Source organism: Schistosoma haematobium, chromosome ZW, assembly GCF_000699445.3.
Source record: "Schistosoma haematobium chromosome ZW, whole genome shotgun sequence".
In the NCBI taxonomy this organism is placed as follows: domain Eukaryota; kingdom Metazoa; phylum Platyhelminthes; class Trematoda; order Strigeidida; family Schistosomatidae; genus Schistosoma; species Schistosoma haematobium.
This window is the reverse complement of record NC_067195.1, coordinates 76,578,504-76,593,381: the sequence shown is the minus strand read 5'-3', so window position 1 is coordinate 76,593,381 and position 14,878 is coordinate 76,578,504. Positions and strand designations below refer to the sequence as shown.

The window sequence follows — 14,878 nt, the reverse complement described above, 5'->3', positions numbered from 1 at the left end:
TTTATCCAAACACCTTTTACAACTTACGAAATGATCTCGGTATTTTTGATTTTCTAAAGCTGCCTCTAAAGAACGCAACTCCTCATGTGTTCTTAATGGGAAAAGTATAGCATCACTATTCAATTTACTTACGCGCTCGTTTCAAAAACGGCAGTGATTTTTGTACGGCAGCGCTCCAGGGGTATCGCGACACTTTTTGCGCTACTTTTTCATTTCTGCTTTGTGCACAACCAAATTTCGGAATTAATTATGAATAAATTTGAAAGTCTATTTTCCGTTTTCATAATTAGGTAAAACGGGGTTTTTCATTTTGCGTTACATGGTATCGCGAAGTCCTTGAAAATTCATTATTCAGGTGTTGCTATAATAGTTTTTTCGTGTTTGCATCGCAGACTAGCAATTATTTCTACTTAGGTATACACTGATGGTAAACAAATCTTTTATTTTTATATGAAATATCATGATTCAGGTATATATCGTCATAAAAATTTTATAGTCGTCAAGGCTACCAAAACTGCGTTACAACTAACGATACCATGTTAAGACTTATCGTTTTTCCCGTCTTTATCACAATTTCGGCTGATTTTCACTGTTTTTTTCGACTTTCATGACAGAAATAGGTTGATAGTGAAAACATTAGGTGTATCGAGTGTTGTAAATATTATGTATATGCTACAGATGATAATAACACATACCAAGATGTTAATATCACCTTCTAGTTATATATTTTAGCCACTTGATGATTATATTGCAGGAAACAAATCATAATCATGCGGAAGAGGTATAATTATGTGAAGAATTTACCAGAGACCAAGCTAAGATAGCATTATTACCTCTTGTGTAGAGCTATAATGTTTTGGCTGCCGGTATTATTGCAAAAATACCTAATAGCAGAAATAAGAATTGATATGAAGCTGTCACGAGAAAGCACCGAAAATTACGATTCGATAGTCTCACAGTATGGTACTACTGTGATGTATGGTGATGAGTAATTAAGTGAGACGATGAGTGAGTGAGTGAGTGAGTGAGAGAGTGAGTGAGTGAGTGAGAATGAGATGGTTTCGATCAGGTGTTGTGACCGTGTGATCTGATTCGATGTTGATAGTGCATGTGGATGTGAATGTGCCTATGCATATGCGTGTGTGTCTGTGTGGACCGCGTATTGTATTGTGTATAGTTTTAGTAAGCCCATTGAACTATGGTATTACTTGTCTACTCATTGTAATTTAGATACTTAATCCACTATGTAAACTTCTGCGTGAGTCTGGTTGTGCGCGTGTCTGCACATCAATCAATCTGTAATCTATTCTCCCATTGGTTGTAAGTCACAGGTAATCAATAGTTTATCCATATTCGACTAACACTCAGAAATGCCAATTCGGAACCGAATCATTAGACTTTCTGGGACACACTATCGATGCTCAAGGTATCCGACCCCTTAGAATCAAAGTGGCGGCCATTCTGGATTACCCAGAACCGACCACCGTCAAGCAATTACGCACGTTTAACAGCCTCGTAAGTTTCTATGGACGTTTCATACCCAAATGCGCATTACTCATGAAACCTCTGACCGACCAACTTCGTGGAAATGCGAAATCCATTAATTTGGACGACACCGCACGAAAAGCATTCTCCACAGTTAAGGAACTGATTGCTAAAGCAACAATGCTCGCACATCAGGACACCCGAGCACCCATTAGCATCGCAGTAGACGCATCCGACTCGGCAATCGGAGGCGTCTTACAACAATGGGTTAACAACTCTTGGCAACCCTTGGCATTTTTCTCTAGAAGGTTGCTAGACACCGAATCGAGGTACAGTACATTCGGTAGGGAACTCGTAGCTATGTATTGTGCTGTACGGCATTTCCGACACTACATCGAAGGCCGTGAATTCACTCTTTTCACGGACCATAAACCGCTCACTTTCTCGTTAAGCTCTCCTTCTGACAAGTACTCTCCCCGTGAGTCTCGACAACTGGACTACATTTCGCAGTTTACTTCAGATGTTCAACACATCTCTAGAGCAAACAATGTAGTTGCAGACGCCTTATCTCGCATAACTTCTTTGAACAGTTTCCAAGGAATCGACCTTCTTAAACTCGCCGAGCTTCCAAAAGAAAACACTGATCTTCAGCACGAGTTATCGTCCACAACACTTAAACTACGCGTCAAACAGATGGGAACAGGTAAAGAAACCTTACTTTGTGACACATCTACAGGTAGGGATCGCCCAATCGTGCCGAAACATTATCGATGCAATGTCTTCAATACATTGCAAAAACTTTCTCATCCAGGCGTCCGTGCAACCATCAAGCTTATAGCAGAATGGTTTTGCTGGCCTGGAATGAATAAAGACGTGAGGGAGTGGGCACACTCCTGTGTAAGCTGCCAAAAATTTAAGGTTATCAGACACAATAAATGTCCCTTAGGCTCATTTAAAACTCCCGATGCTCGTTTCGACCATGTTCATCTGGATTTGGTAGGACCTTTACCAGATTCAAATGGATACTCTTATCTCTTAACCTGCGTTGACCGTTTCACTCGATGGCCAGAAGCAGTACCTATTAAGGACATCACTGCTGAAACAGTGGCCCGCACCTTCGTCGAACGATGGGTAGCAAACTTCGGTTGCCCTTCAACCATCACCACAGACCGCGGACGTCAGTTTGAATCTGAACTTTTCCGTCGTCTGACCACACTTTTAGGAATCACTCGCTTCCGAACGGAACAAACGATAGCATCAGCATCGATCGCTTAAAAGCAGCGTATTTAGAAGGAAATCCTATTCACGTCGATTTTCCTTCGGTACAATCGCACAACACGACTCCTACACTCATAATTCCTCAACCGACAACCAACACTAGCGATGATACTCCGAATGTATCTGAAAATATACCTAAAACGACGCGTTCTGGAAGAAGAGTAAGATTTCCAGAACATTTAAACGACTACTGCACGTAAGGCACTACTCGACATTTTATATTATCTCGATTTTTCTTTTTACGATATAAAATTTTTTCTTTAAAAAACAATTTTAATATGCCTATATATTTATATTTTTATTTTAAAAAAAAAAAGAAAAATTATTTTTTTAACGCTATTACGTGTGCTCGAGTATATTTTCCATTTTTTCGCCGACATTGTGTTTTTACGCACATACGAGTGTATTGCGACATGCACTTACACTTTCTTTTTTCTTTTCCAGGACGGCTGGAAAAGAACGATGCAGTTTACGAGGAGTCGAAGTTTTCGTTGCAACTTTTTCTTTTTTTTTACTATGTTGTACCTCGGTCCCATATAGTAAGGAAAGACGGCCAGACGCTGCTACACTTAGTAAGCTATCAGAAGAGTGTTTACCAACGACAAACTCGTTGGGTTTAAACTTCTGGCTGGCCACGTCTTAGGGTCGTCACTGCCCCACTAGGGAGGGAGTGATCTGTAGCGATAAATGAATCCCCAAAATAAATAGTTCTAAGTTTTCGACATTGGATGCTGACCATATGTTTTAGTGGACTCATCTAGCTGAAGGCGCTCGGTCAGGCATCCGCACCAGATCACGTGTGGTAACGCCGTGCTCAACATCAACCGCAATCGCTAGCCAGATTAGATCAGAGAATTCCGATATATTGGTCATCGCCAAATATACTCTTCCGATCTCCTCGACTCTGTCTTTTGATTTCTCTGGGTGGGAACGAAATATATTAGAAGGTGTTACTGGTAGAAGCGTTGTCAAACACTGAATACCTGTGACATCATCAGTACGAAGATTAAGACAACGCGTGAGTGTATGACATAACTCGGTTATGTCATTCTGAGTCGTTTGAGGTTTTTCTTTGACTAAAAATACCTCGGTAGTAGAAAGTTTCGTAATTTCTAAAATGCGGTCGGCAGATGCAGCTAGCTCGTCTAAGCCGTTGTTCTGGAACGAGACCAGAATTGCTTGCACCTGTTGGGGAAGTTTTGACAAGAAGAGTTGTTTGAATAGACCTTCGTCGAAAGTTCTTAGGCCTATCACCTCTCTCATCCGTTGCAACATGTCTGTCGCAGAACTGTGTTGCAGGTCGATGTTATTGAAGAGTTGATCTAACCTTTGTCGATCGGTTAGGTCTCCTCGTTTAAGAATCGAGCGTTTTAAGATTTCGTAAGGATCGGAAACATCACTAGTAAACATACTAGGTGTTACGTACCTGTTGAATTCGCGTGGTAGTGCCTTGACTACTGCGAGGAATTGTGCACGTGTGTCGATCGCGCCGTGCTCGGAGAAGTCGGCTTCTGCGTAGCAAAACCAGGCTTCGATGTTGTCGGGCCAGAAAGGCATGAGTTGAAACGAAGGCGGGGACAAAGTCTTAAGCTTGAGTACTTTGGGTGTCTGTTCAGTCATGATGATATATGAAGTACGATAATGAACGAGGGGAAAAAATATATATATCCAAGAAAAAAATACGAAAACAACATCACAATGTTCAAAAAAAAATAAGGCAATGATATATAAAAAAATCCCAAAAAGGAACAGACTCACAGTTGCAAATAGGTGTACCAGATCACGTCAGTCTCACCAATGATGATGTCACAGGTATTCAGTGTTTGACAACGCTTCTACCAGTAACACCTTCTAATATAATTCGTTCCCACCCAGGGAAATCAAAAGATAGAGTCGAGGAGATCGGAAGAGTATATTTGGCGATGACCAATATATCGGAATTCTCTGATCTAATCTGGCTAGCGATTGCGGTTGATGTTGAGCACGGCGTTTTTACACGTGATCTGGTGCGGATGCCTGACCGAGCGCCTTCAGCTAGATGAGTCCACTAAAACATATGGTCAGCATCCAATGTCGAAAACTTAGAACTATTTATTTCGGGGATTTATTTACCGCTACAACTGCTTTACTAGTGTAGGGTGTTTTCTTGGAAGGTAAACTATGTTTGCATTACAAGAATCTGGTCAAAATGATCGTGAAATCACTACCCGCGCATGTTGGAACCAGTGAAGTAGTTTCAAAGTTAATCATACAATTCTAATAGGGTTTCGGAACTTTATCTACTGGGTTGGTTAAACTTTATGTTACCTATATCCTTATAATGGTGCACGAAATCCCTGCTATACCAGAATTTAAGGTGTAAAAAGGTGAGACAGCGACTTAGCTTACTGAGTAGTTATTTTTACGTTATTAGCGTGGATGATGTTCAAACACTATAGGTATTGAACCTGACAGAAATGACAACTTTTACAATGGAAGTTGTACTATTATCTCAGTTTGGTAGAAAAGTTACTTGTTACGTATGGAGTGTCATTATAAACTGATAAATAAGTTTTGCGCACCTTCTATCATTTTTCTTGTGGTTGAGTGGTGTAAGGCGTTGGATCTGTGCTGCAGTCTTAATGGGCGCCTCTTAACTGTCACCTCTACTTTGGTTGAAGAATGAAACCGAATGCTGGAAAACTCGCGCAAACTAACTGGACCCGCAATATATATCCATGAGGATCTCATGCCGGTTGATCGTATTGAGAGACGACTGACAAATGTAGAACTAAGCAATCTCGCTCCGAGTGGTGAGAAAAACCTTTTACTTCAGGGTCTTCTCATTGTACAAATTCAGAGCAAAATGTTCCTCAAACCAATTTGGTGATAAAAGGAAGCCCTTCACAGAATTGAAGGTGTGCTATTCGAATGCCTGCAGCCTAGAAAATAAAATGGCGGTGCTCAAGACAGTGGTAGACATAGAAAACTCTGATGTCATTGCCATCTCCTAAATATGATCAACGTCTAAAGTGTGTGATAGTAGAATTCAGTTGATTGATGTACTTCCTAGTGGGGCTGATAGATGAAACCTTAGGAGAAGTGGGGTTATCCTATACACGAAAAGTACCGTAATCACACGAGCTGGATCTCAAATGATAGAGAATAACCACAAAAAAGCAGAGGCTATGACAAACTATTTCGAGACAGTTTTTTTACCATGAGTCTCTTCTAGACGAAGAACTAGACCCAAATATAAAAGTCAATAAAACGTCAGCTAATCGTGGACTTTGATAGGGACAATTTACTTTAGGCTTTTGGCATTTTATACAAGAAAAATTCAACAGAGCCGGATGAACTACACCCCAAAATCTTGAGACAAATTGCAAAATATATTCCTTCCTCACTAACTGCGATATTCAGTAACATCACCAAGGTGAGTTGCCTACGGACTGAATGATGCAACTATCACTTCAATACACAAACCAGGACCAACACCGAACTACAGATTTGTTAGTCTCACCAGTGTCGTAGTTAAAATACTGGTAAGAAAGATCTAAAAGATAATAACGGTATACGTGAAAAGTAACAACTTATTAAACGGAGAAAAACATGGCTTCATTAAAGATTTATCTTACCCAACAAGTCTCGTTCTAGCAAAGGAGCAATAGGTAGAGATTCTAAACAATGGGAAATCAGTTGATGTAGTCTACACAGACTCAAAAGGACTTTGGGGTGACAGTGAGTTATGATCTTAAGACCATGGCTCACTTCCGGGACATTGCAGCCAAACAGATTAGAACTCTTTGGGATTTAAGATGGATATTCACCAAATTAGATAGTGCCATGTTCACTACAGTATACAAATTTTTCGTCAGTACTAAGCTTGGCAACTGAGTTCAGGGTACAAACCCCCGTTTGAAATGAGACTCGAATATGCCTGTACAGTTCCAGAACTCCGGGTTTCACTATACAAAGAGCGGATGAAAAGCTAGACCTCCTCACTCTGTCCTATCACAGATAAGTGAGCTGATTTTCATGCGCATAATGTATAGAATTTATTTTGGACCTGATATATCCTCTATTTTTCTCCCTACCAGATCGGGACGGCTCAGAGCACAAGAGCAAACAAATCACCTGTGGCATACAAGTTTTCACACCGAGTCGTTTATTCTTAGAACTTGTTACCCGAAGTAGTGTTGTCCGCACCCTCAATTAGCTTATTCGAGAGCAGACTAAACACTCACATAAGCATATTAGAAAAGGAATAACATGGGCCATAAGCCTTTGGTCCCTACCAAATGAGTCTGACTAAATTTAAAACCCAACCAAGTGACTGTAAGGCTGCTACCTAAATATACTATAGGGTATTATTGGCTTTTCGTAGGCCTTTTCAGAATTCGGACGAAGAAATGTTTAGATTATTATACCCAACTTTCGTGAGACGGCATTTGTAATATGGGATTCAATCAGCGGGTTATTGCTTCAAGTATGAGGTGGATATGCTAGAATTAGTTCAACGACGAGAAATCAGAATGGCAAAAGTCCCTCTAGCCTATCTTATGAAGACAGACTGAGACACCTAAACTTATTTCCGTTGTCTTACCACAGATTACGGGGTGATCGAATATTGGCTTATCGTATACTGAACGATGACCTTGGTATTAATATGTCTTATCTTTTTATTCCATCGAAGAGTGGTCATCTGAGAGGACACTCTAAGAAGGTTCCAAATCCGAGATCAAATCGTCTACATCTTGAGTTCCGTTTCTTGCACCAAGTAGTGATCTACCAGAGTTCTCTACCGGAGCACGTAATATCAACATATTCTGTTTTTATATTCAGAACGAGATTGAACCTTCGCAGTAATCTGAACTGCAAGGATTGATATAGATCGATAGACCTCTTATCGTAATTACTGAAAGCCGGTCAAAAGTGGTGTACCTCAAGGCACCATCTTAGGCCCTCTACTTTTCCTAACCTACGTCAATGAATTACCGCTGTTGCTTAAGTCGTCGACATTGTTGTTTGAGGATGATGTAAAATCTAGAGAACAATAAGTGAGGCTGATCATCTGAATCTCCAAGCTGATTTGGATGAATTAGTTAGAAGGGCTCAAGGTTGGAGCTTCTAAGTTAATTCTAGAAAGTGTGTTTATGAACATCTGATATGGTAATAGTTACAATCATACTATTGATGGAACATCTCTTCCACGCGTTCAAGAACATAAAGACTTAGGAGGAATAATTAGTCATGGCTTGAAAACAACTACGCGTTTCAACGCAGCTGCTGTCAAAGTTTTCGTACATCAAGGCTACTTCGCCGAACATTCAAAAGTTTTGACGTGGAAATATTTCGGATTTTATATCCCACCTATGTAAGGCCACACATAGAGTACTGTATTCAATCAGCTAGCCCATGTCTGATAAAGGATACTAAGTCAATTAAGCGTATTCAGAGCGTGTGAAAAAAATCAGTGTAGGGTCTTTCTAACCTCCCTCACGATGAGTGTTTAAAACGCCTAAACATTTTCTCCTTATCGTATCTTCGGACGCGAGGTGACCTTATACTAGCATTTCAAATGGTTCAAATGGTTGTGGATGGAATAGAAGAAGCTTTCGCTTAACAGGCTTCCGTGTCTAGTAGCACGAGATCACCAAATCCTCCAGGCAGGAACCTAGGTACGTTACCAATAAAACAGGAAAAGAAATTTGTAAATCATAGTGTGATACTATCCTTAGTCCTTAAGAATAGATCAAGTTGCCTCTTAAAGGACTCTTGGGAAGTCGCTTGGACTAGCTCGGCCGGCAGCGAATTCCAGCATTTGACAACTCTTAAGGAGTAGAAGTTGCGTCTACAGTCCGTTCTGCTGTAATGTATCTCCAATATCTGGGTGTTACCCCTTAGGTTAGTGTTCGAACTAAGCCTAAGTGGGTGTTAAAGAGAATGTCAAGAACTGTTAAGGATACTGTAAGCCATCAGTTCACGTTTAAGACGCCTATACTCTAATGGGTAAAGGTTAAGTGAATGGAGGCGCTCTTCGTAACCTTTAAATTTGAGTCCCCGAACTGATTTCGTGGCTCACCGTTGGCTACGATTCAGAGTGTCCTTATCCTTTTGGAGTGAGAGAGGAAATACTATGTTTTTGTACTCCAAATGGGGACGAATAAAACTGTTGAAAATTATTTGGAATGTTCTTGCGTCTAACTGGTCGAAAATGCACTTCAATGTTATCAGTGCAAGGTTTGCTCGGATGGTATTTTTGTCACCGTTAGCGTAAGACTTCAAATCATAGGGCACCAGCACTCTTAAATCTTTTTCGACTTGGTATACTACTAGAGAGGGGTTCCTTAAGTTGTAACTGTAGTCTGCGACATGTCGCAGATGGACTACTTTACACTTTGAATTGTTCAAGGTAAGTCTGTTATCGTCTGCCTAACTTTGAATTCGACTCAGATCCTCCTGAAGTGCCTGTATATCCTCTTGGTTGCGTATCTCTCTCTACAAAGTTTCACGTTATCAACAAAAAGTAATGTCTGACTGTACCTGTTGTGGAAGATAACTTATATAAATCAAGAAAAGAAGAGGTCCTAGTACTGAGCTCTGTGGAATCCCGCTAGGACATTCCACAGCCTGAGACAGTGAAGTTAATCCTGACCTTAAAATGTCGATTTTTCATATATGAAGTGAGCCAATCAATTAGAGGTGGTTTGATGCCCAATCGTTTGAGCTTATTGATAAGATATATGTGGTCAACCCTATCAAAAGCTTTTGAGAAATCAAGGTAAATGATATCGACCTTCCCCTTGCGATCAAGGATGCTTGTCCATCTGTCCACCTCAGTCAGTAGGTTAGTTATACAAGAGTAGCCCTTCCTGAAACCATGATGTTGGGGTGAGAAAAAATTTAAGGACAGTAAATAGTCATGTATACCGTCGCATATCAGGGACCCCATATTTTTTTAAGGTAAAGAGGGAAGGTCCACCGATCGGTAACCTGAAGTTTCTCTGCGTCGACCTCCTTTGAAAATTGGTGTGATGTGAGCCAGCTTCGAAATTTCCGATAGTTTGCCTCAGCTTAGCGAGTGTGCGAACATCTCTCTAAGCGGTGTTGACAGGATTGGAACTGCTTCCCTCAGTATAGCAGAGCGAACTATATTTGGGCCATGAGAAGTGCCTTTTCTTGGGTGCTGCAGTTTCCGGAACACTAAGTCAGCGCTCAGGTTCACTACGGAAAGTCCTGTGAAGTTGCAGATGAAGCTGTCATCACTATAGTTAATGTGGGTCGGTTGAAATTTCCGAGAGTATTGTTCAGCCAAAAGGTTAGCGGCCTCGCCGTCGTTATTGGTTGGGCCATTGAGACTTAGCAGTTGCGAAACTCCAGTTTTGGTTTGACGAAGACAGGCTGCATAATGGAATAAACTTTTCGGATTGGAGACAAATTTATCCATAAGCTTTATCTGGTACTGAAGTCTGTCTTCTCTTATAGCCTTCGTGCATATGTTCCTTATATGTTTTTATTGCATGTACGCACCTTTATTGTCAGTTCGTTTGTATTCTGCTCAAGAGTGCCTTTTGCGGCTTAGCAAACGAAGGGTGTGGTCTTGATAATTGTAAATTGTTTGTAGCTATTGTAGACCGTTTGAGGAACTGACTGCTTTGTAGCACATAAGGGCGTGTGTAGTAAAACGTCCCAATGAGCATCCACACCAAGTTGAGTGTGAACATCCCAAATCACCTGTTGTAGATAGTCGTGTAGAGCTGACACATTCAATCGTTTGAAATTCCAGCACCTGTTGTTGGTGGGATATCTTAGCTCAGTTTTGCTAACAAGACTGAAGGCTATAATGGCGTGGTCGCTTTTCCCCAGGGGAGCCATGATTTAGAGGTTGTCAACTAGAAATTTTTCGTTTGTAAATACACAACCTAAGCGCGACGGTATCTGACTGTTTCTCCAAGGAGTTGCCGACTACACATTTTCGTATAATCCCAGATCCTCAATGATGTTGAAGAACCGGGCTTCAATTGAGTTTTCACCTCCAATATACGTATGTTCCGCGAAGTTGACTCTAGAGAGATTGAAGTCCTCTGGAATCAGGATATGAGTGAATCCGAGACGCGTAGAGCGGGATAGTCCTCCCAGCATACGACTCTCATAGTCGATGACGGCAGTGGTCTTCCTATGGATGACCCCGTAGCTTTAATTATGGTCTGCGTGTTATTGTGTCTTATCTTTTTGCTCCTTCCAGCATTAATAATCTCCGAGGTCATAGCAAGAAGGTTCACAAACTGCGATCAAATAAATTTAAAGTGGGGTCCCGTTTTTCTCATCGAGTAGTCAATGTCTGGAACGCGTTACCCGTACATGTGGTACAGCTCCATTAGTGAATATTTTCAAGGAGAACCTGGAACTTCACTAGAAGTCAATCTGTCAGGATTAACATAGGTTCACCAACCTACTATCCTTACCAATGATGTCTAAAGACTGACTGAAATAAGTTGGCTCGAGATTGAAAATCTCAAGGTTGGAGGTTCGTCAGTGGTTAGATGAACGCGAAGAGTTAGAATTACATTATTAGAAACAAGTGAGTCTCTTCAACAATTCAATGCACATATAAGAAGTGCTTTAAAATTCAGGATCTCAGATTAACAATTTCTAGTATTGATTATCGCATAAGTATGTTTAAAACTATTTTCCTAGTTTCACGTTTGTTTGATTGCTAATTGTCATCGATTGCTTTCACCATCAAATTTTAGTGCTTCTCGCGTGCCTGGAGGGAGGTCCTCCTTCAACATAAACCGTACCTTCAAACCAGGTATAAACTTCAACATGTTGACTTTCAAACGATTACTAGTTTTTAAAGACGAATTTACAATTAGGTATTTCAGAGTAGAATTGGGGTTGAAGTTATAAATAAATTATTTACTTATTTTATATACATCTTAACTGTAGAGCTTATGCAACCCTCTGTGGATTGAAAACAATCGTTTGGGGATAATTTTGGCTTAGGTGATATAAAAAAATGCATGCATATAAATGTATGGTAGGCCTTTCACTCCCCAGTCAATTATGACCTTGGTCATTATATCAGCAAGCAAAGTTCATATATCGCTGATCGTGATCTTGGCTCCTGTATCAATATGGTGTTTAGTTGCAGGACTTAGTGAAACAAGTAAGAGCGATCATTTAGATGCCATGATTGACTATAAATATATCGGCCAAGCATTTATATCTTGATAGGTTGTAAAGCTGGTGTATTTGCTAAAAAATGATTCTACTGGAGAAGGCAGTAGAATAATCTGAATTTTCTACAAACTAGATGAAGCTAAGTCTTAGGTAATAAATGTATAGTTACCCAGTTTCAGTTTAACCTTTAAAATGTAGCACACTGGAAAGCCTGTATTCACCTTGGGTATGAGAATCTCTCTTCATCGAACCTACTTTTGAATATGTTTTCCAGGAGAGCTGTAGCCATGTGCGAAGACGTGAATAATTATCCCACTTTTAGTGTCTGATTCTTGTATGGATTTTCATCCGAGTGACTATTAAAATACGTTTCAACTTTTATGCACTCATTTTTGTTGAAATTTTCTATCCCTAACGATATTATTGAGGATCACTTTGTACGTTTTTCCAGCTATGGAGGTACCATACATAAATTGGATGAGGAGTATCAGTGTTTATGAAAGCCCCTCGCACATCTACCTCGTTGGTTCTGATGTTGGGGAACGCCATTTCCGAATTCTCAAGATCGCTCGTGCTCCTGTTCCCTTAAAGGAAGATCACTTGTGGCTTGATAAAGAGTGTAGTGCTTCTGAAGCAACTGTTGAAGCAGAAAGTTTAGTTGATCGAATATGGCGTCTGAATATAATTGAGGATCCTCATATTTATTCCAAATCAGAATTAGCACGATTGCTGCATGTTATCCAGGCAACTAGTCGGGTACGTTTGCAATATCGACTTAGAATTTTAGTGAGTATCGTCCCATTTCATTTATCGGGTATGTACTACTGGATACAACAAAGTTATGTAAAAATTCCTCTACTTTGCTTTTTAGTTTCGTGAGGTATTATGTACTACTGTCAGATCCTAGGTGACACAATTCGATTTAGATAACCGTCTTGTCCTCTTCTTTCTCTTCATGAATATAGTCTTAGACAAACACGGCTTAGATCAGATTACTTAACTATGTAGCCGGTCATAATTATTGGTTCCGAACCAAAATAAACTAAACTAATTTTGTATACTAATTTTCAATATAAAAAAAATGCAATTATAATTGATAAACAATCAATGAAATAGCTATTTGGTCGTACCATAAGTCACGATTTTGTAAGTTCTCGACCTAGTCTCATTTTCTAACGCCTGTCTGTCAACTAAGAGCTGTCATTTGTGTCCAAACACCGTAGGTGTATAGTGGGTGGCTAGGATCCGCACGATAATGATATCTAATAATGATACTCTGTGGTTGGAAAATAAGTGATACGAATTGTGGTCAGTCTCAGTAACTTTGGTGCATTTACTCTTCGTCTTTCTGATGTTCTTGAGTTTTAATACTATTTCACAATCTTTATACTCTTCACTTTTTTTGGAATTTGTCTAGCCTTTCTCACTACCATTAATACCATTATTACTCCAACTTTTTTACTGTTCATCTTTTCGACTTCCTTTATGCTGATGTGGCTATGATTGTCTGAGTCATGTGACAAATGTAATGTGCATCAGTGTTGTACGACTAAAGCGTACTCTGTCGAAGCACAACATATACTTAGGCTGTAGTTATTTCCCCGTACATGTCTTCGAAGTATCGCATGCCTATGAAAATTACCCATTGGATAATGCCTAATCTCCAAGTGGGCTACTAAGTGAAAGCGGAAAGTCAGTAGATGAGCTTATGAACCCTTACTGATTGAAGTGATTGGGACTTCTGTCATTCTTTTCTAGATACCGTCTATCCTAATGTCCATTTGGCTGCGAATTTATTTATTGTAACACAGATATTGGTACAAGGAGGCACCAAATACATATGCGCCACACATCTCATTTGATTTGCGTGAGGGCTGTGATACTACCTGGGTGCTCAAACCGAAGCAGGTGGTTTTCTTAGGGGGCCACACCCGGAGCCTTCGGTTTGATCCACGAGGCAGTGGAGCATCGTAAGGAGATGCAATACCATGGTGGCCGGTGACCAACGATTGGTTCACACGCCATTCGTTCCTTCAGGATACTGGAGCCCATGTGCACCATTGGTTTGGAATCAAGGTTTTTCAACTCCCCTAGTTGGATCCTCCATATCCACCGACCTGGTTAAAGCGCCGGACATTCGCTTTTCGTTCACAATTTGGTAAACAACAGTAATGCCACGAGAAGGCAGTAAGACTTCCCTGGCAGAGGCTATATACGCGTGGCCATGTGAGAGCATTTCGAGAGGGAGGGCGGACTCTCCCCACTCTCGGCCGTATCAGGGCATTTGAGGGCTGGGCTGTGAATAGTTGGAAATGAACTAAACAAGAAGTGTCGACCCGTCGTCCTATGGTGGAAGGTACTTTTTTCGTAGTTTGGACCAACGTAATACTCATGATCAACAACTGGAGGTGCTGGGTGACATGGATCGAAATTGGTCACAGTGGCGCAGTTGCATTCATGCTCTATCTCCCCTTGGACTTTGGGTTAAGGGACATTCCTCAGATTTCTTTCTTGGATCTGCTTTGTTCTTTTCGAAATGTGTTTGTCTTGTGTGCACTGTCGTTGCATTTACTTTTTTATTCCATTCTACTTCTAGTCTTTCCGATTTCGTTCGCTTTACTGATATGAAGTATGGCAACTTAACATACATTAGTGTCAGACCTAATTGCAACTATGATTGAATGAGTTAAATATAAATTATTTCTTGGACAATCAGTTTAGAACCCATTCATTCTATTAGTATGTATTTTTGCTGACAAATAATTATTATGTGTACTTGAGTAAAAAATGTCTCCAGTCATCAAAATTATGGAAATTTAGATAGCATATATGATGTTCGTTTTGTAGTCATAAGAATATTAAAATTGTTTTAATTTGCACTTACAGTTTTATTTGTGCATATTGTTTTAAACCCTACTCATAAATTATCTTATGTAATTCTGTGAAATAT

At 40.2% G+C, this 14,878-nt stretch overlaps 1 protein-coding gene across 1 annotated transcript in view; it reads left to right on the top strand.

Annotated features, from left to right (window-relative positions):
• Window positions 1-11,250: 11,250 nt before the first annotated feature.
• FIG4 (phosphatidylinositol-3,5-bisphosphate 5-phosphatase) overlaps window positions 11,251-14,878 on the top strand; it is a 44,516-nt gene continuing 40,888 nt past the window's right edge. The window contains exons 1-2 of the mRNA XM_051212338.1: window positions 11,251-11,326; window positions 12,380-12,684. Coding sequence (XP_051072514.1) covers window positions 12,382-12,684 — 303 coding nt within the window. The 5' untranslated portion in view covers window positions 11,251-11,326; window positions 12,380-12,381. The remainder of the gene's footprint in view (window positions 11,327-12,379; window positions 12,685-14,878) is intronic.